Raw genomic sequence first — 27,569 nt, 5'->3', positions numbered from 1 at the left:
CAAAGGGTTACACAGCTAGTAAGGATCTGAGACTAAATTTGAACTCAGATCTTCTTGCTTCTGGGCCTAGTACTCAACCCACTGTGCCACCAGCTGCTTTTATAAATGTAAACAAGCAAGCAAAAGACAGTCCCTACTTTCTAGCAGCTTACTTTTTCATGGGAGAAGATAATACCCAAAAGGGAGCTGAAAAACGGAAGAGGGAAGCATAAGGGCAGAGGCCTCTTGAGGGTGAGAAGGCTGTTGGAGAAGTCCAGGGAGTCAGGAGGGGAGCCAGAAGAAAAAGAGAATGCTTTCTATAACAACATTGAAAAGCAGGGAGTATAAGTATTAATACTGTCCTCATTTTACAAAAGACAGAGCCGGGACTTAGAAGATGAAGTCACTTATTCAGAGTCACATAACTAATAAGCATCAGAGCTCTAGATTTGGGTCCAAATCCTGACTCTGATGCTTATTAATTGTGTGCCCATGGGCTCTACAGCCTGCTACCTCTAGGTTCTGACTTTAAAGACTGGTTTTCAACTACTGTACGATAATTGTAATGTCAAAACCTCCCCAAGTATAACTTTTTGGAGATGAAATTATATCAAATATTTCTTTGATAATTATTGCGGAAAGAAAATAAATGGAAATATGTGAACTACTCAGGTATGTCTTGAAATGTTCGAGAGTTCATCTTACTGACATTCTCTTTTAATCTGAGAGGAAATGAATTACCTTGTAGGCAATTTGGATTTTTTTTTTAAGTGCCATGTGTAGAAGACTCTTATTCAGGAATCCATAATTCGTTATAGAAGAGATAGCAAAGAGCTCTTTAGTATATGATTCTAAAACTGTTTATTTGTCTTACCACTAGATGGCGCAGACTTACTGGGGAGTTCCTAAAGGTTCTCAAATACCATGTTTGTTTTCTTCACTTTTTCAGTTGTTGGTGAAGTATTTCTGATAGTCTTTCCAAACTGGTATTTCTCAAAGAAATGACTTGACTTAAAGTTCCCAGTGTTTTATCAGGTGTTTAATTTTGAATGTTCTGTATTATATTCTTTTTGATTATCACTTTAGTATTAAAATGCCCTAAACTTGTAGGGAGGGACAGCTAAGTGACAAGGGGCAGCTCATCTTCCTGAGTTCAAATCTAGCCTACTAAGTGTGTGACCTGGACAAATCACTTAACCCTGTTGGCCTCACTTTCCTCATCTATCAGATGAGCTGGAGAAGGAAACGGCAAACCGTTCCGGTATCTTTGCCAACCAAAGCTCAAATGCGGTCATGATGAGTTGGACCCAGCTGAGATGACTGAACAACAAACTTGTAAGGGCCAATTTTGTTTGAAAAAATGTGAGTTGTTATTGGTATCATGAGTAGCAATAGGCTCCTCCTGCTTTTCTCTTCCCTCCTTAATCCCCTCCTGCTCTCCCATTAGATAGGGAGCTCCTTGAGAGCAGGCATTGCTTTTTGCCTTTCTTTGTATCCCCAGTTTAGCACAGTTCCTGGCACAAAGTAGGTGCCTAATAAATGCTTGTTAACCCACTGACTCCATCTCTTCTCCTCCTCTCATTTTCTTTCTCCTTTTCTGTTCCAGAAAAATATCTACAGCCTGTACTTTTTTCCAACCTGTACTTGATATTATTCATTCTATTCCAGAAACAGAAATGTATTCTTTTTGACTCTGTGAAAGATTACAAATGTAATAGCACCCAGATTACGAAACACTTTCCTCAAACCACCCCTACAAAATCAGTAGCAAAAAGATTATCCATATTTTACAAATGAAAATATGAAGATTCAGAGAAGTTCAGTGACTTGGTCAAGGTCACTGAGCTAAGAAGCAAGCCGCAGCCCTCTGACTCCAAAGCAGGTGCTCTTTCCCCTTCTGCCGCACTCCCCTTCACATTGCAAAGATGTAGAGTTCTACATTTGGCCATGAGTGTCACTTAATTCCTGAATGAAGGGAGGTCAGCCTTTCGGGATTTGTTATGAGTGTTTGGGAGCAAACTCAAGCTGGCCTCAAGTAAAAGACAGAGTGGTAGAGATGGGGTGGCCCGAGGTTGAAATCTTTTTGTTTGAGGGGCCTGTGACAGAATTAGATGGTTCAGCTTAATTATCTCCTACCAAGTGTACAAAGCCAGAGCTAAGAAAGATGCCTGATCTTTGGTCTCCTAAATAACTAGTTTAAAAGAACAAAATGAAGAGTTTTAAATATCCTTTTTGTCAGGGGGCCAGGACTTTGCTGGAACAACAATTCCACCCACACAGGTCTTGATGCTTGGGCCTCAGCCTCCAGCAGTATTTTGACCCTTCCCTTCTTGAGCCTTAGCAGAGCCTGAAACATGTGTGCGTGATGGGAAGGTGAGTCAGTGTTTATCTCCAGCCTCAGAAAACTGCAGGATGTGGTTGGCTAGTGTGGGGAGTTGTATACAGCAGAAAAGCTTAGGAAAGTCAGTTACTATTGCTCTGATAAGAGTCTGGGTTCCAGAACCGTGGTGGAGAGGGCCGGGGAGATATCTCATGACAGCTGCCTCTGGTGTCCTCTTGTAGTGCCACCTAGATGGGGAGCATGCGCTAAATACTCCTCCTCTCCCATGTACATCCGCAGGCCAAGCAGTCTCTGAAAGAGCTAATTCTATAAGAACATCAAGGCCCGAAGCCGGGGGTGAGCAGGGAGGGGGCAGGGTCTGAAGCCCAAGGAACCTTGGAGTGAAGCAAGATTCAAGAGCAAGTCAGGTCTCATGGAATAGCAGCAAGTAAGACCGAGGTGAACCTCACTGGCACTGACCAGTGTCAAGATTCTAATTATGAGCCAGGCTGTCTGGGGCAGAGCAGAGTGAGGCTCTGAGGACCTCTGAGAGGTCCAGGAATAGCTGAGGAGGCAGGATGCTGCGAGCACCTGTGCTCCCAACCACTTCCTCCTCTGTCTGTACAGGGGAGGCACAGAGTTGTTCTGAGAGCCTTTCTAGAGGGACTCATGGAAATCCTGCCTCCACGATCTTCAGAGTGAGAGCTCCTTCCCCACCATCACTGTGAGGGGCTTGGTAACTTTTCCCCAGGGGAGTGGGGTCTGTATGATTTCCACACACCCTTTATGACCTTGCCAAGCCCTGGTTTCCTCGGAAACCAGATTTCTCTCATCTAGAATGTGAGAGGGTCAGAGGTGACTTCTAAGGTTCCTTCCAGCACTAAATTTATGATTGTAAATGTCTTATCATTTGATTTGCGATCTTTGCCTGATCTGTTCTGCACAGAATGGGAACTTGAGTCAAGAAGGTAGTTTTCTTCCACCAGAGGCAGTAAGGAACAAGTGAAAAGAGTGTTGAATTTGAAGTCTGAGGACTTGGGTTTGAATCCTGGCTCTGGCCCTAGCTAGGATTCCTGTGTAGCCTTGGGCAAGTCCCCTCATCTGTGTTTGCCTCTGTGTGTCTTCGTCTGTAAATCAAAGGGTTGGAGAAGATGGCCTTTTAGTTCCCTTCCATCTCTACTCATATGAATCTGGGAAGCCATATCTAAAATGGAGCCTCTCATGGTGTCATGGGAGGCCCCTGTAACATTTTGCTAAAATTAATACTATTGATTCTGAATGTGATTTCATTCATACCCATATCTATTACTTGAAACTGAGAATATTTAATACAGTATATCGTATAGAATGAGGTAAGTGGGATTCTCATAGAAAACTGAGAGATTCTTAGATTGGCAGAATAATGTTATTTCCTTATTTCCCTCCAAATGAGTCAATCCTTTAAACCCAGGCCCTTGAACTCAACTTATACTTAGGATATACCTCTGAATTGATTATGGATGTGTGTGAGCATGTGATGTGTTCACTCCGATACTTAGCTATGTGTACATATACATGTGTGTATAAAGTATACATACCCATATCTAGGACGTTGATAAACTGGAATGCATCTAGAAGAAGGCTACAGGAATGGTGAGGGCTTCAGTATCAAGCCAGAAGAATTGATGGAAGGAGCTGTGGATGTTTAATCTTGATCAGAGAAGATAAGGGTGATATGCTAGGTCTTTGAAGTGTTTCAAAGGATGTCATGTAGGATTTGACTTATTCTGCTTGGACTCAGAAGGCAGAGCTAGGAGCAACAGGAAATCACAGAAAGATACATTTCAGCTTGATGCAAGGAAAAAGTTTCTGCATTTAGGTGCCCAATGGCAACACAGGTTGCCTTCAGGAGGTCATAGGTTCCTGGAAGATTAGATTCACAACTTGATGAGAAAGTTCTAGAAGGCTTTCCCATTCTAGTATAGGGTAAATTAGATGAAAATGTCCAAAAAGGCCCTTCCCATTCTGAGATTCTGTAATTAATTGTGTTTATGAATTATCATTACTATTCCTTCATGGAGGAGTAGGATTCCAATTACCTAATGTCCTTGAAGCAGAAATGTGATTTCCTTTAAGTAATCACCGTAAGGGATAAAAAGGTTAAAATATTAGTTTGCATTTTATAGTAGTTTTTGAGGGGAGAGAGAAACATAAACCCAAACATTTGAATGTTTTTAGTACGTTAACATTAAAAAATTTAAAAATCTTTAAAAAGTATACTTTACAATTTTTTTAAATTGCAGTTTAAAAATACATAACAATTAAGCTAATAAAACTTTGGGAAGAGTGACATAAGTTTTGCAGGCGTGTAATAAGGTCAAAATAATTCATATTATCCAGCTACAACTAAAGTAGAATGTGAAATTTCTTGTAATCATTTTTATCATAACTTTTTACCATTTAAGTCATTTTTCTGACTCTTGCAAATTTAATCAGTTATTTTAATATATATTCATTCTTTGTAGTATATCTTGAGTAGATCATATTTGTCTATAACCTCCTAAATTTGAGATGATTTCTGTTGTAGCATATGATCCTGATAACTTCAAATGTTAACATGAAAACTTTCCACAGATTTTGCTATATCTAAAAATGCTCTGTCAAATATAAACTGAATACAAAAATAGAAATCTAAAGTACAATGCATAAAATTAGATAGAATTTTAGACCAATATAGCTAAACAAATTAAAGTAATTCTGAAGCATTTAAGTTTTTTTTAAAAAGAATCTGATTCTATTTCTGAACTTTCACAGCCAGAAAAATGCAAATTTGATAAAAGATGGTATGAAAGTGCTCTACAAGAAGCGTACCTATTATATGCATTTTCTCATGAGCAAAGACTGGAGATGTGTCTTCTATCAAAAAAAGGTAAGGTCGGTTTTATTTCCAAAGTTAATATTGAGTCAAGAGACTTTGAGTCATAGGTCTCTGTGTATGTGTGTGCCTGGTTCTATCTATATACACTGACACATACATACAAACATATATATGTATGTGGATACATCTATATTGAATCATAAGCTGAATGAACAAAAAAAATGTTACATGGGATTATTTTTATCAAACATCTCTTTCCATTTGTTCTCGTTTAATATGTGCATGGGCACTCTTGTGGATCTCAGGATCATGTAGTTCAAAATTAAAAGCCATAGAATTAAAAATTTTTAAAAATCATCTATCTACCTATACTGTAAACTCAATGTTATTAGGGCTTGTTCTGCAGTATTTGTAAAGTAAATGTCTTCCAACATGCCAAGAGCAGTTGTATATCTTAAAAGGAAAGTCCAAGGCAATGTTGGAATCTTTTTTTTTTCTTAGTTGGATAGGGACATATTTTTAAGGGGTTATTTTTAGTGAAGATTCTCAGATTTCCGAAACAACACTGGCAGTTGTGATGTCATTGAGTGGGTGGTAATGCCACTTATTTTTTTCCCATCAAGTCAACATAGCCATTTTATTTCTCCTAAATATCCTTAATATTTTTGAGTCTCATGTTTGACACACTAATAAAGAGAGGTGGCTAGGGATAATTGCAGCCCAAGGGGTCACTGGAAAATATGCATTTATCCTACTCAGAATGTTGACTGTCATTTTTTAAAAGTCTGGATGCAGGCAATGTGTCACTCCCTTCTTTCTTTCTTTTATTTGATGTTGCCTTTCCACTTTGAGAGCTTCAGCACCCATTTATCCTAAAGCAAGCCCTGAAGCTATTAATCTCACCTTGAAATTTTTTTTCTTTTATCCCTAAAAGTGAAATGCCTTAATCCCCATAGACAACTTGGCTATACTTTCTACAGAAGGTGGCCTTTTCCAGAATTCAGAGAAGCTTTTCTTACTAGCTATCAAATAGTATTCTGTAGAAGGATTCAATTCCAATTTCTCTATGGTAGGTAAACACTATGCAAATATAGGGCAAGTCCTGGTAGAGCAAACTCCAAGGCTTGTTGGATTGGAGTGGTTAGAAGTTTCAAGGAAAGAGTTTCATGTACTCTTTAAAAAGTAGGGCTTTCCAGTTATAGATTGAACTACTTTAATAAAGAATTCTTAATGATCTTCATCATTATCATCATCATCATCACTTAGCATTTCTATGGTGCTTTAAGGTTTGCCAGCACTTTATGAATATGATCACATTTATCACTGGAAGTGTTCAAACAGAGACTGAGTAACAAAATCTAGGGTATATCATAGAGAGAACTCGTGCATTGGCTGAGAGGTTGGACGAGACAGCCTCTCTAAACTCCTTTCTAGCTCATAAGATTCCATGATTTTGTTGGATTAACCCTTTCTTAAAGTAAACTTCTCCTTAAACTGGATTTAGAAATCTTGTTATTGTATCAAAACTTTCACTAGGATGGTAGTTTTAAAAAGCATGTCTTGTATACCCTCACAAACCATCCCCACTGGGCATAGTAAGCACTTTGGATGCTTGTTGACTGACTCTCATCTTCTGTGAGTATACCCAGTGATGACCTTGACCAAGCTGGGGTTGAGGACAGGGAGTCAAATCCTTGCTGGGGTTGGGGGTAGAGGAGAAAGTGCATGCGCTAGATGAAACCTTCACTTACTGCTCTTATTGTTTCTTCTTTATGGGCATGTCCTAAGGGGGTTACTCCTTTTGCTACTACTACTACTTCTATTATGACTAATAGTAGCTGACTTTTATAGAATGTTTTAAGGTTTACAAAGTGCTTTAGAAATGTATCACTTTATCCTTACAACCCTGGGAGGAGGTAGGTATTATTATCCTTGTTTTACAAAGGGGGAAACTGAGGCATAAATGATTTGCCCTGGGTCACACAGCTAGTAAGAAAATGAGTCAGCATTCAAACTGAGGTTTATCCTGACTCCAAGACCAGCACTACATCCACTGGGCCACCTATCTACCTTGGCCTAGCAACTATGCCAGAAGCCATGTACATTTTCTATTCCTAGGCCACTCTTCTGTTAGTTTTCATCCTCAAGTAGCAGAATACTTCGGTATGTATTCTTATTATACTTCTAAAATGAAGCACAGCCATTTCAAGATCTCAGCCCTCACACTGATTTTTTCGGCATGATCTCCACTCTCACACAACTTCCCAAAACACACTTGTGGCTCCCAACCTCCACATTCATGTGAGAAGCTCCTTTACTCATGCCTCCAATACCTACTTTTCATTCTCTGTCATCCTACTCATCATTCTCAAGCTGACTTCCAGGTACCTCACTATCATATATATCTGTATCTATATCTATATCTATATCTATCTATCTATCTATCTATCTATCTATCTATCTATCTATCTATCTATCTATCTATCTATCTATCTATGTATCTATGTATCTATCTATCTATCTATCTATCTATCTATCTATCTATCTATCTATCTATCTATCTATCTATCTATGTATCTATCTATGTATCTATCTATGTATCTATCTATCTATCTATCTATCTATCTATGTATCTATCTATCTATCTATCTATCTATCTATCTATCTATCTATCTATCTATCTATATATGGGTACTCTGAGCACTTTCTTTAAAATAAATTTTTATTGACTTCTTTATTTTTATATTAAATGAGAACATATTAAAGTGCTTTACAAACTTTAAAGCCACATAAAAATTAGCTATCATTAGCTATTATTATTATTAGTTGTAATATATCACAAAACAGTAGTAGTATATCAATAGTATGTATATAGTGTAGTAGTAGTAGTAGTAGTAGTAAGGTATATGGGTTATTCAGGGAGGACTCTGAAAGACACAGTGATGCTGAAGATTTTGTGCAACTCTTCCTCACTTAAATCCAATTCACTTAAAAGCCAAGACATCACCCTGTGATGTCATTGGTCTTCTTCAAAACAAAGCATGAACAAGTAGTAGTAGTAGTAGTAGTAGAGTAGTAGTAGTAGTAGTAGTAGTAGTAGTAGTAGTAGTAGTGGTAGTAGTAGTAGTAGAAGAAGAAGAAGAAGAAGAAGAAGAAGGGGGAGGGCGAGGAGGAGGAGGAGAAGGAGAAGAAGAAGAAGATGATGATGATGATGATGATGATGATTACCTTGCCACTTGGCAAAGTAGGTGGGAGCTAGATTGTAGAAGAATATATAAAAATGCTATACTGACAATTTGTATTGTATCCTAAAGGCAATAGAGAACCTTTGAATGCTTTTGGGTAGGGGTCAGACCTGGGTTTTAAATATTAATTTGGAAGCTGTGTGGAGAATAGTAGGTAAGAGCTTAGAGCCTGGGAGGGTCAATAAGCTAGACTGGAGATAATGAACTAGAGGAGAGGCTTTGAGAGTTGGACAGAGGGGACAAATATGAGAGATATGATGGAAATTTGATTGGCAAAACTTGGCAACCAGTTTGCTATAGGAGTTGAGTGAGAGGGAAGAGTCATGTATTAGTGTAAGGTTCCAAACCTGGACCATGCCATCCAGACAATGGCAAAGTTTGGAGAGTTGATTTTGGGGGTCACCCCACCAAATATCCCTGAAAGAATTACAATCAAGTACTCCCCTTGGCAAGTAGGCAGCTCTGGTAAGAGGATAGACGTGGGCCAATTTGTGTCAGGGACAGAACTGGAGCTTACTTGAGCTTTCATGACTCCAAGGCCAGAGCTCTTTATGCCTCACTACGTCTCCAAAGCTCCAACATCCATATGGAGTCACCACTTTGAAATTGAGTCTGAGCTAGCCAGGCACTTCTGCAGGAACATCTGGGGAAGAAATCTTTCCACACAAGGAGTAAAACCTAACTCTCTTCCTCTTTCAGCTCCATACATTCAAAGTTCCCCAAACCTGAGTGGTGGGAATCATGCATCACGTCTGCCTGATATGAAGAATAGGAGGTCATGGAACCAAATGTGTGAATCCAGAACCTAGAGAGCATCACCTGAGATTTGTAAAACCCCAAAGCAATTTCATCCCTTTGATGATTTCTGTTGGGGACAAATGGTATTGCTAGAAAGAATCTAGAAAACATTGCTAGGGATTATGAAGTCAGTGTTGAAATTGAAGACAGTGGAAAGAGGGTAATATTTTTTCACTAATACTTACTAATTGAAGAAAAAAGTAGATTTGGTAAGTGAGTTGTTGATTGAGAAAATGGTATCTGAAAACAAAATTTGAATGACTGAACTATCTGTCACTTAAGATATAAAAATGGTCTAGGAAATCCTCCACTGGATGCTTCCTCTTCCGTGAACCCTCTCCCTTTTCTGCCACTCCCTCTCCAAGGCTGAAATACCTCTCTAATCAAGTGGTTCCCTTTAGAAGTCTGCATGGATAAGCAGTTTCCTTACCCACCTCAGGAACCTCAAGTCTTCTCAACCTTGCAGGGTCTCTGTCTGTGTTCAGCCATGAGCTGTTTTCTGTTTCCCATTAAAGGACAGGTCCAAAGGCATAGCTCAGCTGCACACTGGCTATAGTCTACTCATCTCTAAATGCTATGACTCAATCATCCTCATTATCATGTCATTGGTAAAGGTGCTTATCCCATTCGTCAAGGAAATGTTGTGAAGTACCAAATGTGGTGTCTACAGGGGAAAGTCAAGTATTTTATACAGTGAGATACTGTTAAAACCAGAACAAAGGCATAATCCTTTAACCTTGTGAGGTTGGCCAGGTTCTTCCTGTACACACCCTCTGCATATGACATGAGTCATGACCGTTTCTACTCATTTGAAATATTTTCATTTATTACCTGTAATTCTTCTTATGCACTTAATAAATAAAATTACTTAGACATAGATCAAAAGAGAAGTGTAATATATTATGAAGCCATTTCTCATTATTTTAATCTGTATTTCCTGTTAAATGTTTCTTTTTACTCTATAAGTTCAAAGTCTCTATAGATAATAGAAATTTCCTAAGAGAGGAAATTACATCTTTACCACTAAGGAAAAATTCAGCTTGTAGAAAGTGGATAGAGTTACTGAGTTTGAACCTGGAGTTGCTATGATGGTATAGGAAGCTTGCTTATAATTTTAAACTTTGAAAGATTTTCATTAGGATTTAACCGCATTCTTTGGAAAGTAGGGCAATTCCTGACAGTGCTAAGGAACATTATTGCATTTCATTATGAAAACACTAATACAACTTTTGAATATGTGTTGCAGATTTGGGGTCTAAATTATATACAGTACAGTTACCTAGTTTAAATCAATTTTCACTCCATTTCCAGTTAGATTTTGAAAGTTGTAGATAGTAGTATCATTTATACATTTCAATAAATATATTTCAAAATTATTTTAGGCCATTTTTTGACAAAATTCAAGTCAGATAATTTCATTTTATGGTGGAAAATTCATCTTCAGTAACAGAAAAATAACTGATGACTGAAAACATAATTTGGTATTTGTACTGTGTTTATTATAGGATATTACATTAACTTTGGTCCAAATTTAGCTTGGGGATTATTTTGGGGTTCAAGTTTTATTTAGAGTCAATAATATTAAAAAAATAAATGTTTGATTATGGTTTAAACTGATTTGCTAGGTGAAATTTTGTCATTTGTTCAGTGGTTCTACCATTCACATAGTCTTCCTTGTTAGAGTCCTTGGTATTATCTTTGACTTTTCCCTTCCTAGTAAAACCTAGTCCCTCACCAAATCCTATTGATGGTGTCTCCACATCTTTTACATCTATCACTTCCTCTATATTCCTACTGCTGTTCTACTACTAGAGGCCCTCATCACCACATCCTTGGTGCATTGCAGGGGCTTCCTAACAGGTCTTCCAGGCCTTCACCTTCCTATGTATCCTAAGTTCTATTACTAGAACAGTCTCTCCTAGAGATAGAGTTAGACCTAGACAGATAGATCATGTTCTGGAATCTTTACTGTTGCTTATTCCTTACTGAATAAAGCCTCTTTGCTCGACATTCAAGATCAATCATCTGTCACTGTCTAGTTTTATCTCATATTGTTGTTTTTGTTGTTGAGTCATTTTTCAGTCACATCCAACTCTTTGTGACCCCATTGGGGTTTTCTTGGTGAAGATACTGAAGTGGTTTTCCATTTCCTTCTCCATCTCATTTTCCAGATGGGGAAACTGAGGCAAACAGGGTTAAGTGACTTGTTCAGGGTTACACAACGAGTGAATGTCTGAGGCCAGATTTGAGCTCAGGAAGATGAGTCTTCCTGATTCTAGGTATTCTGTCTACTGCATCACCTCACTGCCCTTAATTCTCTTCCATACAATGTAACTATATTGCTCTCTATACCCTGACACACACTGCACTTTTCACCTGTTTCTTTGCTCAGGTGGTTTTGAATGCCTAGAATGTTCACCTTCCCCCCCTTAACCTTTGGAATTTTTCCCCATCCTTTAAACACAACTTAGATGATGCCTCCTTTAAGAAGCTTTCTTTTGAGTCTTCTGTTGTTAATGATCTTCTCTCTTGGACTTCAGAGGTAACTGTTTTGCACTTTTTAAAAATATACATGCTATATATCCAAAATGTTGTATATAAATTGTTTAATTTGAAAAGGCTACAAGTCAAGACTAAAATGAAGGGAGTGTTGGTGCATGATTTTTTGTTCACAGATGGTTGTGCACTCAGTGCAGCCTCTGAAGCTGAGATGAAACAAAGTATGGATTGATTTTCTGCTGTTTGTGCTAATTTTGGCCTAACACCACCAAGAAAACACAGGTTCTCCGTCAGCCAGCACCATACCATCCATATGTGGAACCATTGATTTTAGCAAACGGAGAAAATTTGAATACTGTGGATAAGTTCACTTAACTTGGTAGTATACTTTCCAGGGATGCACACATTAGATGATTAAGTTGACACATGCATTGCCAGAGCTAGCTTAGTATTTGGGAGACTCCAAAGGAAAGTGTGGGAGAGGAGAGGCATTAGACTGCCTATCAAACTGAAGGTCCACAGAACCATGTGCTAACCTTATTGTTGTATGCCTGTGAAACCTATACAGTCTAGGAGTGCCATGCCAGGAAACTGAATTGCTTCCTTTTGAATTGTCTTAGGAAGATTCTGAAGATCACCTGGCAAGATAAGGCACTGGACACTGAGGTCCTTTCTTGAGCTAAACTGTCGCTCATTCAAACTCTACTGCAGAGAGCGCACTTCCAATGGGCTAGCCATGTTGTCTGAATACCAAACATACAATTGCCTAAAAGACTATTTTATGGAGAACTCACACAAAGCAGGCATTCAGGTGGTGGTCAGAAGAAGCGATACAAGGCCACTCTCAAGGCCACTCTGAAGAACTTTGGAATCGGTTGTGTGACTTGGGAGATACTGACAAAGGACTACCTATCACACTTTGCTGGAATCAAAGAAGGTTCTGTGCTGTATGAGTGAAGCATAACAGCAGTAGGTCAAAAGAAACACGAGATGTGCAAATTTAGACTTTTCCACTCCAAATGTTCATGTGGACTATTTGTGCCCGACCTATGGTAGAGCCTTCTGAGTTTGTATTGGTTTGATCAGCCACAGTTAGATGTGCTGTACCTTGACTTCAACATTGTGATGTCATTTTGGTCCTCTCCAAGAAAGAAGGACAAAAAACAGACAACCAGCATCATTGTGTCACATGTGTGTATCTTATTCCTCTACTGAACTATATCGTATACTCCATTATGTCAGGAATCAGTTCTTATCTAAATTTGGTATTTCCTACATTGCCTAGCATAGCATTCAGCACACAGAAGGTACTTAATAAGTGATAGCTAAATTTGCTCTTTTCTCAATATTTTATAGGGATGCCTTTAGTGGACAAACCTGAAGCAAATATTAAAGCTGCCATAAAAGCCAACAAAAGAGTAAGTTCTGGTTCTACTCTGCATGATTAACCTTAATCTTTACTGGCTTAAGAAAAATTAAATTTAGATCATCACAGTATAAAGTGTAATGGGACATTATTAGCCATATAGGTTTGTAAATGTAGATATTTAGATGTATGTTTTCTTTAAATCTTACTACTGATCTGTGTTGACCACAGAATGCCTATGGTAGGCCATTATGCAACATTCTGCCGCACAGTGTCCTAGAATTACCATATGGTAAAATAATACAGAATAATGAATAAAATTGAATGAAAAAATCAAACTATTATTATTTTTGGAATATGACTTTAATATACATATATGTATGCATTTTCAGGTTGGGGTGTTATATTCATAATGTCATATGCATAAAGAGGTATCATTGAAAAATTTAATAGCTAACACAGCTAAAAATTGACTTTTCCTCAAGTACAAGTGGGGTGAAAAATGAATCATCAGTTATCTCAACAGGTGATCTGAATATAGATTCTTTTTATTAGCCTGTGTCAAGGAAATAATGTTTTAAAATAGTTGAAAATTTGTAAGGCAGTTTGTATATTTCATGTTGAAAAGATTAACATGAAGCTAGCTCCTGACATAATGATATCTTGAAAGGAATGAACTCTGTTTTTCTCTTCAAGTGGCAGTCTTACTATAGAGCACATTTGAAAGAATGTACAAGAGCACTTATTTAAATTCTGTTGTTTCAGATCTAAACTGACCCAATATGTTGGTGGCAGAAAAAAAGAAAGCTAAAGAATGAGCTTTAATGAACATTCTTTAGGGGAATTCTTCTTGGGGAATGGGGTGGGCAATGGGCAGATTGAATGGGAACAAGGGCCCCAGAAATAAAGTGATAGAAGACTATATGTATGGGGGTTGAGCATTCCTTTTTATTTAGAGTATACAGAACCTTAGCAATCCTGTTGTAATTGGGTTTGTACACTTTTAGCTTGTCATCTTCAAAAAGACATTGGAATTTTCGTGAGGGTTATGCTCTTGATGCTGTTTTTCTTTTGAAAGAAATTCAGTGTGGCAGAAGACTAGATGCTTTAAATAAAGTTATATTCTTGAGAGTAATGATGAAACTCAGGAAAAGAGGGAAGAAATGGGCAAAGGAAGAGAAAGGGGAAAGAGGATATGTTATTAGGGACTATATGTTCTATGCAATTTTCTTTGTAATTATTGTTAACAACAACAACAACAGCACAGTTTATAAGATCCACTCACTTGGGGAGAAGCCCAAGCATGAGCTATACATCAACACCTTGAGATCAGAAGATGGTTGGATTCAGTATCTGAAAATGGAAAGCTATCCAGTGTCCATTTGCTCTAGAGTGTGATTCTGAGCCCAAGCCTCTCAGCGTCTTCACTGCTGGATATCTCTTTTCTAGAATGGGAATTGGGATTAAGCCCAAGCAGGTACCTTTTAGATAAAAAACTCTTGACTGGATCTGAATATAACATCTCCAACTCTTCCTCCTCCAGCTTTGTCCACCTGCTGCTGCTACTCATTCTTTTTGGGTTCTGGAGCCGCACAAGCCACAAATGCACAGAAAATCACAAATTCCTATGAGCCCCTGATCCTTACCCCAGTGAAGATGCCAGAGGAGAAAGACCCAGGCCCCTCCACCATGTTGGTTACTATTGTGCCACCTTTCTCAGCCTCAGCTGACCTTTCCACCTGCACTCTCTCTTACCACCATATATTGAGCAGCCTGATTAAAGATAGACCAATCCTATTTCCACAGTTGGCATGGTTATAAGACATACTCAAGGTCTATTCATCAGCACATGAATACAAACAAGGAAGTTAGTAGGGGGTAATCCAGAGTTGGGATTTGGTAAAGCTTGTCTGGTGATGGGATAAAGACAAGAGCTAAAGGATTCAAAGTTAGCCAAAAATGTGTAGTTGAATTGGTCGATAAGGTCACTACTGTGAAGGGAAGGGAGGAAGACCAAAAGAGGGGTGATGGACTAGGAGATTGAATTGGAGTGTCACAGTGAGGGGGAAGGATAGATGTAGGATAGGTAAGGCAAAATGAAAGGTTTAGAATAAAGGATCAGTGTAAAGCAGGACTGTGTCTCTATGTCTATAAATGTACGTTGTCTTAGTTAGTCTAGGTTATGTGGCTGCTTTGTAGCAATAGCAATCTTATTATTAGGCATTTGCACTTAATTTTGATTAGGTTCTCTTAGCTTCTATTTAATAGTTGACTAAATAGCTTCATTATAGGTTCAATCTCATTAAATTTAGTAAGGTAGCTTTTAGTTTTCCATGCACAGTGGGTCTTAAGTCTGATTGAACTCAGTGATAATAAAAATCAAGTATCTATTATATAGTGGGGGATCATATTATTATTTTTCCTGCTCATAAAAATATGAGGTGACTCAGAGTGCAGGCTGGAGGGCTGTATTCTTAGCTGCATGAGATGAGGGTGTAGTAGCTGTTGTTGCCATCACAAGGTATTATCCTACTAGGGGGCAGTGTGACTGCCCTAGTTGCTGCTTCTAATGTCACCCTCAGTACTTCTAGGGGAAAAAGAGCCCGAGAAGCCACTGTCATCTCCAGTGATCACCTTCCGGTGGCATTTACTGTTACTGCTACCTCTTAGCTACTGTGTAGGAGATGGAGGATCACAAGGTGGGCTGGGTGTGCAGGCCTCTCTGGCCTCTGCACAAGATGTTTTGCTTCTTGGGTGAGCCCCCTTATTGCCCTCAAGTCCCTCCTTGTCTGTATCAGATGTCTTGTCTTTGGCTGAGGGTGGGAGTTGGGGAACAGAAGAGTGTCTCATGAGAGTGAGGAGATGCAGTAGCAAGGAACAAGAAGAAGACATAGAGGAAGAGGCCAGTGCAGGATGGCAGGAGCAGTCTTCTTTTTGCTGTGGTCTGCTATTCTAAGTTCCTTCTTCCTACTCTTGAATGGTGAGCTAACTGGCAAGAAACAACTGGAGATCACTGTCCCTGATAGGGTACTGAATGAAAACAACACCAACACCAACACCACCTGCCTTGAGGAGCTGTAGTCTGCATCACATCCCAAGGTAGTATCTCTGTGCAAGGAGGAGGAGCTGAGAGCCAAGTACAGAATTCTTGGATGTTCATCCAGGCCTTATTGAAAGAGCAAGTCAAATACCTGCAACGTATTATGTTGTGCTCCTTTGCTTACTTGTAGGTGAGGCAGTCCTAGAGAGTTCAACCAATTAAGGTCTTCCCTAGAATTCCTGGGTGCAGAGTGACTCCTCAGTATTGTGCCAGAGCTGCCTAGGTCTAATAGTGTCTGCAGTCACAGATGTTCTATTGTATGTGATTTAACTTCTTTTTTTGATTCTATGCAAAAGATAGAACCACATATACAGTTAATCACGTCCTGCCATTTGATATGGGGAAGCAACTCTATTATATTCCTGTCATGTGACTAGTACTCAGTGAAATATACACGTTTGAGGAGAAGGCAGGGTTTTCTTATTAAGCAAAAGTTCAGAGCTAACTGAATTGTTAAATCCATGCTAACCATGCTCTTTAGACCACCATGGCTACCCAAGAACCATAGAGAGCTTGGTTCTTCCTCAGGATTTCAACAGGGCAGAGGTATCAATATTGGATGCCTCTCTTCCTGATCCTTCCTGTTGAATGAATCAAGTTAATGACTTGTGAGGTCACCTGGTCATTAAAGTTGGGTCCAGACTGAAAGATTCAGGTAGGTAGAACAATTCCTAAGAAGTAGTAAATGATTTAGGTAGTTTGGGATCACTAATGTGTTCAGTAATTGAGGTACTGTCCCTAGAAACGCTAGAGAAATTTCTACCACTATTGCTGAGAGGTCAAAAAACATGTTTGTTGGCTTTGGTTTTTGAGTATCTGCCAGGCTGCATTCAGCATCTTTGTAAAAAGGTTTTTCAATCATATGCTTTTACTTTCCACCTGTTTCTCTCTCCAGGGTCCCACTTCTATACCTTGGCTTCCCATAATTGAGGCCAGAAATTTAAAGGAAATGGGAGGATGGTTAGGTTGGTTTGCTGCCATTCACACATTGAGTTGTTTGAATAGTTCCTTGTTTTATATGAATCATTAATTGCACTAATTATGGCCTTACCTTGAGAGAAGAAGGGAAATTTCCTGGGAAGCAGTTGGGAGAATAAGAGTCTTAAGAACTATTTAAAAATTTAAGAGCACTGCCAGCCTGGTGGGGTCAAAGCAAGACTCTTTTGATAGGGGAAATGAAAATGATTTCTCTAAACCTCACTGATGTCTGTTGTGATGCTTGTTTCCAGTACTTGTGCAGTGCCTGGTGCATAGTAGGCACTTCATAAATGCTGCTGATTGAAGTTAAAAGCACAATGATTTAATACAAAATTTCTAGATCATAGGTTTATGGTTGTATCTTGGTGGACATTTGATTTAATCCATGCTTGGATAAGAACCCCATCTAAAACATACCTGGCAAATTATCATTGAAGCTTTTGCTTGAAAACTCACAGAGAGGGCCCACCATAACTTACTCAGGCAGCCCTAATTGGATACCTCTAATTGTTAAGAGGTTTGTTCTGATTCCAGAGTTAAACTCACCTCTGCAGCTTTCAACAATTGCTTTGAATTCTGTCCTCTGGGGCTCCAAAGAATAAGTCTTTGCCCTCTTTCATATGAGAAGTCTTTAGATTCTTGAGGATAGCTACCCTGCCTGTTTCTCTTGAGTCTTCTTCATATTAAACCAAGAGTCGGCCAGGTGGTACAGTGGATAGAGTATGAGAGTTAGAGTCAGGGAGGCCTGAGTTCAAATCTGGTCTTAGACACTTCCCAGCTGTGTAATCCTAGGCAAATTGTTCAACTTTTCAGCCTCAGTTTCATCATCTATATAATGGAGAGAATAATAACACCTACTTTTCAGGGTTTTTGTAAGGATCAAGTGATGTAATATGTGTACAGTACTCTTCAAACCTTAAAATGCTTCTACTGTCTCTCTCCATACACACACACACACAACACACACACACACACACACACACACACGTATGTTGTGTATATGTGTCTATATATGTATATGCTAGCTACTATGACTACCATTATCATGAGTATTATTAAACATCTCCATTTTTTTTCAACTGATTCTCATATGGGATGATCTTGAGGCCTTTCATCAGCCTGGTTACATTCCTCTGGACACTCTCCACTCTCCACTCTAAAGTTTGGTGCCTAGAAAGCAACAATATTTCTGATGAGATCTACCTATGGCAGAGTATGGCAGGGCTGGCTGTATCAGGTCCCTTTTCTGGATGCTGTGCCACTTTTAAAGTAACCCAAGATCAAATTAGCGTTTTTGGTTGCCATGCCACACTTTCCATTTATTGAACTTGAAGTCCACAAAAGTCTTCACCATTCTTCTTCCATCTTATCCTTGGAAAGCTGATTTTTTTAGTTCAAATACATAACTTTATGTTTATCCCTATTGCATTTCTTCTCATTAACTATGGTCTAATGCACTGATGTGTCAAGATCTTTTGGGATCTTCACTCAAAATCACAGAATCAAGGAATTGCAGAGTAATAAGGCCTTTCAGAGGCTGAGTCCAACATGTACTAGAATGAGAATCCATGCTATGATATCCTAAGAAGATCATTATCCAGTCTTTGCTTGCAGACCTCCAGTGAGGGAGAACCTGTTCCTTCCTGAGGCGAGCCCTGTTGCATACTCATTGAAGGAAGTCTTTTCTTATACTATCCACATTTGCCTCTTTGCAACTTCCAATGCGTTTTTCCTTGTTATGCCCCATGAGCCTAGGCAGACCCTTTCTCATCAGTTTTCCAAATGACTGCCCTTCAAATATTTTGATGACCTCATATTTCCTCCTAAGTATTCTCTCCTTCAGGCTAAACATTTCCAGGTCCTTTAAACAATCTATATATGGCATGACCTAAAGCTGCTTTGCCATACTAGATCCTCTGAATGTTTTGCAACTTATCAATGTCCTTCCTAACTTGTGGGGCCCAGAACCCTGATCATACTTAGTACTTATCCTTATCATGTATGAATTAACTACTGATCTAATAATTTTGCCATTTCTACTTTTATCCAAGTTATTGATAAAAAGGTGAAACTGCATGGATCTAAGAACAGATCCCTATGGCTGCACTGGAGAACTTGCTTTGAGTTCATATCAAAATGACTACTCTTCAGAGAATTTTGGAAATCTCAGTGTATTTTTTAGAGGAAAAGAGTTCCCATTTTCCACTATATTATTGGGAAAGTTCTCTACGGGAAGAACTTTTTCTTTGTTATTACTACTGGCAGAGGAGCAGAGAAATATAGTGGATGAAGAGCTGGCTTAGAAGCCAGAGGGACCTGAGTTCAAGCAGACACACATTGGCTCTTTACCTATAGGCAAGTTACTAACCTCTCTGTACTCCAGGCCAGTGGTGTCATCTGAAATAGAAATGAATTCCTGGGGGGCAGCATATTGAATTAGAAAACCACAGATTAAAATTATCTCTGTTGCATTGTATTTTTATTTATTGTGTTAAACATTTCCCAATTAGATTAGGAAATTTTTCTGTCCTATGCAACTTGGCTCTTGACATTTTTGCTCTAGGCAACTCTGTAAGACTGTATGCTTCAGAGACAGTAATGACCTGCAGGTCATTAGAGGTAGCTTCCTCATCTGAGAATTTCCTATACCAATGAAATTACAAGTCCTGCTCCTATGCCTACTATCGCTAACATAAGTTACTTACACTTTATGATCAGATGCCTTGGAGCCTGCATTAATTGCTAAATTTGCTATTAATATGGAATTCATGTACTGTAACTCACTTAAGAATTCATTTAGCTTTAAATGCATCTTTCTCCAAAGATAAATATTATAACAGATCCCCTCTGCTGCCTTCTTGCCTCAGGCATAGAGTTATCTGGAAGAAGATGAGTGAACAGAAGAAGCCCAGGCTGTCTCCAATCTCATTTTGCTTTTCTTTTGGGTTTTCTTTTGCGTGGTGACATGCATCTCTTTACTGAAGGTGGCTTGTCTTCACTCTTATTGTCCTCACAAGTGCTTGGGGCATGTTGAAAAAGATCCAGTTGGCCTTGCAGCTTCCCTGTCCAGTTGTTCTTTTGTTTCATCCCATAGAGCCACTGAGGGGCAAGAACTTCTTAGGAAATCTGTAGCCTTGGGGTCTGAGAGACACCTACATGAGATCAAATTCCCCTCTCTGGTGATTGTTTCTTTTCATAAAGATATTATATTTTGTAACACATTTTATTGATGTCTTTTTTATATCACAATCATTTCCTGAATATGCCTCTGTAGAACCTTCCCTTAATAAGAAGCTAAACAACAGAGTGACTTTGTGTATGTAGTTTTCTGCACCTAGAATTCCCCACCTCTTTGTCAAAGGAAAGAATTGTGCTCCAGTAGATTGTTTTTAGCTTGGTTCCAATACATCTGGTTGCAGTGAAGCATTAGAGTTAACAAAAATATAATAGCTTATAGCAGCCACTACCTCTGGCTTTTCTAAATTTGCATGCAAAGGTCTACTTTGTCAGGGTACAATTTTGCTGGTAAAAGATGATTGTTTTTCCCATTTCTTTGCCATAAAAATTGATTTTTGAGACCAAAATGATGATCAAAAACAGTGATTTACACTGCTGAAATTTATTGTGCTATCCCTTCACCTTTCATTTGTCCATCATTCAGCACTTAAGCCAAATATTCCACCTGAGTCTTCCCCGTAGGCAGCGATACAGCATCTTGTCATAGGACTGAGTAATAACTTCTTTATCCAGCAAGAAAATGTGTTCCCTTACTGTCAGATGAAGACATCCATGTTCTGTAACTAGATACCTTCTGTAACCTTGAGCAAATGAATTCACAGCCCTCAGATTGGGTTTCCTCCTCTGCTCAATGAAGGGTTGGACTAGATTATCTCTAGCTATAAATTGAGAATGAGTGATGCTACTGTGTTGACCCCACCCAGATGCTATTTTAAAAAAATAGTTTTGTCCTGAGCTTAACAAACACCAAATAAAATGAGCATTTACATACAGTACTAGAACAGAAAAAGGAGTATACATGACACTGCAAATCTCTGTTACGTATAGCTTTTTTTATTTTTTAAAGTACATTCAACCAGTAGCTTTCAAAGCTATCCTGCTTATCTGTGTTTTTAAAAGGCTGGCCTTCTCTTCTTTTTTTTTTTCTTCTGCTTTTAAAAAAGAAGAAAGATGCCTCAATAGCCCTCTTTATTTTCTTTTTATTTGGCTGCCCTATCCCTATTCCCTCTAATTCTCTCATCCCTGCCCCTTCAAAAAAATCCAAAACCAAACCAAACAAAGCCCTTATAACAAATACATAGATACACACATATTCATCCATCCATCTATCCATTTACTTATTTATAGTCAAGAAAAACAAATTCCAGCATTGGCTGTATGTGAAAATGTATGTCTCATTCTGCATCTTTAGTCCATTAGGTCTCTGTCAAGAGGTAGCTAGAATGCTTCATCTGGAAGTGTTCATGTTGCAAATATACTTGGTTATTACATTGATCAGAGTTCTCAAGTCTTTCTAAGTTATTTTTCTGCATGATGTTGTTATATATATTTTTATCCTGGTTCTACCTGCTTCACTCTCCATCATTGCATAAAATCTTCCAGATTTCTTTGAGATTATCTCTTTTTAATGGCACAATAATATTCCATTATATTCATACACCATGATTTGTTCAGTTATTCTTCAATGGAAAGATATTTTTCTCAATTTCTAGTTCTTTGCTACTACAAAAAGAGTTGCTATACATATTTTTTGTGAATGTGGATCTTTTTGCACTCATTGGGGGCATAGGTCAAATATTGTATTGTTGGGTCAAAGAGCATGTGTGTTATTTAGTGACTTTTTGCCCATGGTTTCAAATTACTTTCTAGAATGTCTGGACCAATTCACCAATAGTCAAGAGTGCATCAGAATTCATGTTTTACTGTAGCCTCTCCAAATTTTGTTATTTTCCCTTTTCTGTCATCTTTGACAATCTGATGGGTATGAGGTAGAAGTTCAGAGTTGCTTTACTTTGAATTTCTCTAAATATTAATAACATGAAACTTTTTTTCACTTCTTGAGAGCTTGGATTTCTTCTTTTAAAAACTGATTTCACGTGCTTTGATCATTTATATATTGGGGAATGGCTCATGTTCTCATAAATTCTAATCAGTTCCATGTAGTCATTAAAGGATATATTTGTTTTTTTCCTACATTTTTGAAGTTTTTTAAATCCATTATACATAGACAATTTTTGTAAAGGTCCCACACACATCTGAGAAATATGTGAACCTTCTTTTCTTCCTATTAAGTAATTTGCAGAGATCTATACATCTATTTTTCTAAAGTTCTATATAAGTGCTTAACTTTCTTCTTCTTTATCTTTTTATTAGATTTTCAAAGTTTGAAAAGCATCATTGAGGTTCCCCACTATTATAGGTTTACTGTCTATGTCTTCCTCCAAACACACACACACATTATTGATTGTGATTTATTATCTATGATTTTAAGCATGTCATTTTCCTGCTGTCCTCTTTCTAAAATCATTTTTACTGTGTCCTTGTCTGAAATCATCATTTCCCCCTTGCTTTTTTGTGTTGACTTGAAGCATAATAGCTTCTACTTCAGCCTTCCATTTTAACTGTATGAATCTTTATGTTTCAATTATTTTTCTTCTAAACATCTTGTTGGATTCTGATTTCTAATCCATTCTGTAATCCTATTCTGTTTTGTATGTGAGTTCCTCTCATTCATGTTCACAATTGTGATCCTTAATGGTGTCCTCTTAATTTTCCATCTTTGCCTTTTCTTACCTCTTTTCAAAGGAGTGGTTGGAAGAGGAGTTTGCTCAACACTTGTAATCTATAAGTGATGTGCCCCCCTTTTTTACTCTGTTGTCTCTCTTCTTCTCCCCTTGCCTAATCTTGATCCCAGAATTTAATTTTTCCCTTTTCCTTTTAATATCACTTTCCCAATACTTCCTTTTACATTGGATTTTATTTTACTTGTGATTATATCTATCTTGTCCTCCCTCATAATCCCCCCCCTTCCTTCTTCTTGTCCCCATCCATTTCTCTGTTTAATGTATTTCTGTGCCAGTCAGTAAGTCAGTTAGTATTTATTATGTCACAAGCATTTACTGAGTGCCTACTATGTGCCAGGCAGTATGCCAAGAACTGGGTATGTAGCAAAAAAGTAAAAAAAGTCTCTATTCTCTCTCTCTCTCTCAACCTTTCTTTGCCTGCTTTTGATGAAAGTGAGGTTTGTGGGATGTCCATTTTCCCCACTTCTTCCTGTAATTTTGTATAAAATTTATCACATGCATCCCTATTATATGAGAGAGTACATTTCTTTCTCTTCTTCTTCCTTTCCTCGCCAGGATAGTTCTCCGTCTTTCCCATTTCCTTCTTCCAAGACCCTCAAAACATAACAAAACCATCTCCAGATTCTCTGCTTACCATATTTAGTTTTTTCTATGACTCTTAAAAATATCAGTATTCTAATAATAGGGTTGTTTCTGTGCCCTCTATTAGTACATAAGCAATTCATCTGCATATAGATAGTTCTTTCCAGTTGATCAAGTGGATGTACCTATGTTTTTCTTTTTTTCCTGCAATTCCATATCAAAAGGACTAGCTTTTGACAGAATCTTTTATCAGGAATACTTGGAAATATGTTATTTCATTAAAAGTCTATTTTCATGCTGTAGGATTATACTAAATTTTGCCAGATAGGTTATTCAGGAGTTATAAGTCTTTTGCCTTTTGGAATATCATATTCCAAGTTCCCTACTCATTGATAGATTCCAATTCTTGTATGATCTTGACTGTAGCTCTTTGGTGCTTGAACTCTTTCTTTCTGGCTGTCTTTTTTAAAAAAATACTTGATTCTGAACTTCAGAAATAAAACAAGTATTTCTACAACATAGTAAAATAGGAAAAAAAAGGTGATTGCATGGGAAACTGCAAATCTATTATATAAAACTTTGCTATTCCTTTTAAATATATAATAAATTTATCATGTAACTTTCTTTTTAGTAACTTTTCTTTGATCTAGAAGCTATGAATTTCAGCTCTGACATTCCTGAAAGTTTTCATTTTGGGGTTTCCTTCATAATGTGACCAATGGAATCTTTCTAATTTTACATTGTCCTCTGCTTCTAAGAGATTTATGCAATATGCATTCATAATTTCTTGGAATGTGGCATCTAAGCTCTTTTTTTGGTCATTATTTTCTAGAAATCTAATGATTCTTACATTATCTCTCCTGTTTTCCAGGTCAGACACCTTCACATTCTTCTGCTTTTTTAATCTTTAAATGTGTTTTAATATTTCTAATTATCTCATAGGATCACTTTCTGTTTAGCCCATTCTAATTTTCAGGAAGTTCAGTCCTTGGGAAAGGTTTACACCCCCCTCCATCTCTTTTAAGATATTTATTTTCCTTGCCATTTTTTCCTCACTAGGTATTCCATATTTTAACTCTTCTTTCATTTCTTCTAGGTACTCGCTTAATTCTTGTGGTCAGACATTGACTCATTTTCTAGATTGGGAGCTTGTACCCGAGTCAATCTCTGCTCTCATACACTAGGATTGTGTGTGTAGGTCCTGCTTGATCCTGAGTCCAGAAGCTGAGATTAGGCCCTGCTATCCATAGGAGTTGTCTGGCTTTATCTCCTATAGTAGTTCAGGAATGAGCTGCCTGGATGATGGACCAGGCTGCGTAAGTGCTGTTCTGACACTGTTCATTCTGGGCTTGGAGCTCCTAGATTGCTCCATGATGGGCACTGCTCTGACCCTGTTTCTCACTACAGCTTGGACTTCATTGCATGCTCATCTTGTTCTGTCTCATGTTTTGGCTAATGTGCACTGGGGTCACCCCACTATTACCCTTGATCTGGCCCTGTCTCCTGCTCTGGGATGAGGCTACTTGTGTTCTTTGCCTTCTACATCTTCTAGCTTGTCTCTCTATCCTGCTTCTGAGAATTCTGGCAGTTTATTTATAGAGTCTACAACTGGGTGTCAGTTAGTCAACGAACAATTATTAAGAACTAACTGCGTGCCAGGCCCTATGATGAACACTTAGGATACAAAGAAAGTGGAGCGCATGGCCCCTGCCCACAAAGAGCTCACAGTCTTTCAGGGGAGACAACATGCAAACAACTATGTGCAAACAAGATATACCGGGTAAATGGGATTGAAGTAAGTGACTAAGTGTAGCAGAAGGGAGACATTAACAGGAATTGATGGGAGTGGGAGGAGGTGAAGACTAGGAAAAAGCCTCTGCCAGAAGTTGGGATTTGAGCCAAGTCTTGAAGGAACCTAGGGAGGCCAGGAGATGGAGGTGAGGAGGGAGAGCAGTGCCAGCAGGAGGCACAGCTAGTGAAGAGAGGAGGTAGAATGTCATGTAAGCAGAACAAGTTCAGTGCTACTGAATCATAGAGTATGTGGAAAGGAGTAAAGTATGAGAAGAATGAAAAATAATAATACCAGCTAACATTGATATAGCATCTACTATGTTCCAGGCATGGTGCCAAGAGCTTTACAGTTATTATCTTGTTTGATCCTCACGACAACTCTGGGAGAGAGCTACTGTTATTATCCCCATTTTACAGATAAGGAAATTGAGGCAAATAGGAGTTAAGTGATTTGCCCAGGGTGGTACAGTTATTAAGTGGTTGAGTCTCGATTTGAACTCAGGTCTTCCTCACTCGTGGCCTGGCTCTCCATCTATTGTGCCACCTAGCAACCCCTAGAAAGGAGCCAGGTAGTGAAGGGCTTTAAAAGTCAAACAGGATTTTATATTTGTTCCTGGATGTAATAGGGAGCCAATGCAGCTTATTGAGTAGACAGGTGATATAGTCAGAGCTGTACTTTAGGAGGGTCACTTTGGCAGCTGTTTGGAGCTGGAGAAGCCAGCCCAAAGGCTACTTCTGTGGTACAAGGGCAAGATGGGAATGGCCTGTAGCAAGGTAGAAGCTGCATGACTGGAGGGAAAGGACGTGTTTGAGAAGTGCCATAAAAACAGTGATGACAGGATTTGATGACAGACTGAATGTGCAAGATGAATGCAAATGAGGAGTCAAAGATAGCAAGGATTGTGAACCTGAGTGATCGGAGGATAGTACTACCCAAGAGGGGCCTGTTGGAGGAGGGAAAAGAGAATGAGTTCTGTTTTGGATATGTTGAATTGGGACATCTAGTTTGAGCTGTCCAGTAGGTAGGTGTGAATCAGGAAAGAAATTAAGGATGGATTTGAGAATCATCTGCACAGAGATGATAATTGAATCTCTGAGAGCAGATGAGGTCACTAAGTGAAATAGTATAGAAGGAAAAGAGAAAAAGGCCCAGGACAGAGACTTGTGGGACATCCAAAATTAATGGGAATGACCTGGAGGTAGATCCTGCAAAGGAGACTGAGAAAGAACAATTGGACAAGTAGGAAGAGAACCAGGAGAAAACCGTGTCATGAAAATGTAGAGAGGAGACAATATTCAGTCAAAAACAGTTATCAATAGTGCTACAGCTGTAGGGAAGTCAAGAAGGTTGAACATTGAGAAAAGGCCATTATATTTGGCAATCAAGAGCTTTGGAGAGAGCAGTTGAACAATGAAATCAGAAGTGAGATTGTAGAGGGCATAGAAGAAAGTGATTGGAGAGGAATAGAGGCACCAAATGTTTGGTCATGAAATGGAAGAGAAATATAGGAAAAAGAGTCCATGGATCACGTGACTGTTTTCTGAGGATGGGGAAGATGTGAGAGTGTTTGTAGGCAGCAGAGAAACAGCCAATAGATAGGGAAAAATTAAAGATTAGTGAGATATGAGATGCTAGGAGAGGCAATCTTTTGGAGAAGATGAGTTGGAATGGGATCAGGAGTGCATGTGGAAGAGTTTGCCTTGGTAAGGAGAAGTGATATCTCTCCATGTGAGATAAGAGGAAAGGATGAGATAGATCGTAGGGAAAACATCTGAGTGATATGAGATATAGGAGGAGAGAAGTGGGAGCTCTTAGTGAATGATTTACTTTTTTCCTTTGAAATATTAAGCAATGTCTTCACCTAAGAGTGTGGGAGCATGGGGTAAGATGGAATATTTGAAGAGTGTGATAAAAAGGTTTGGAATAGCTATTGCAGTGAGTGGGAGAGTGACTGGATTTGGGAGGTATGAAAGGATTTCCTTGCAACAGTGAGGGCACATTTGAGATTATGTAACAAATTTGTAGTGGAACCAGTCAATATAATTTTGTTCAGATGGTGGGAGTAATTAAAAAGTAGGACTTGGTAGACATTGACAAGTTGAGGAGGTAAGGGACTAGAGCTTAGAGGATAGTGTAGTTTGGTGAACTGGCTCACCAAAAGGTCAAGAAAGAGAAGCAAGGAGAGTATAGTCAGTGTACAAGTGATAACCTAGAAAAGAACTGAGGAGTGG

The 27,569-nt window shown here is 38.5% G+C and overlaps 1 protein-coding gene across 2 annotated transcripts in view; it reads left to right on the top strand.

The window, feature by feature from the left end:
• The window catches only part of ZCWPW2 (zinc finger CW-type and PWWP domain containing 2), a 150,290-nt gene that overhangs the window by 84,210 nt on the left and 38,511 nt on the right, over positions 1–27,569 (top strand). For both annotated transcript variants that reach the window (XM_078151292.1, XM_078151294.1), the window contains exons 4-5: positions 5,093–5,207; positions 13,055–13,116. In XM_078151292.1, the coding sequence (XP_078007418.1) occupies positions 5,093–5,207; positions 13,055–13,116 (177 nt within the window). The remainder of the gene's footprint in view (positions 1–5,092; positions 5,208–13,054; positions 13,117–27,569) is intronic.

The sequence above is a fragment of the Phascolarctos cinereus genome, unplaced genomic scaffold, assembly GCF_003287225.1.
Source record: "Phascolarctos cinereus isolate Bilbo 61053 unplaced genomic scaffold, phaCin_HiC Scaffold_1;HRSCAF=81, whole genome shotgun sequence".
Classification (NCBI taxonomy): Eukaryota; Metazoa; Chordata; class Mammalia; order Diprotodontia; family Phascolarctidae; genus Phascolarctos; species Phascolarctos cinereus.
This window is presented reverse-complemented; position numbering and strand designations above follow the sequence as displayed.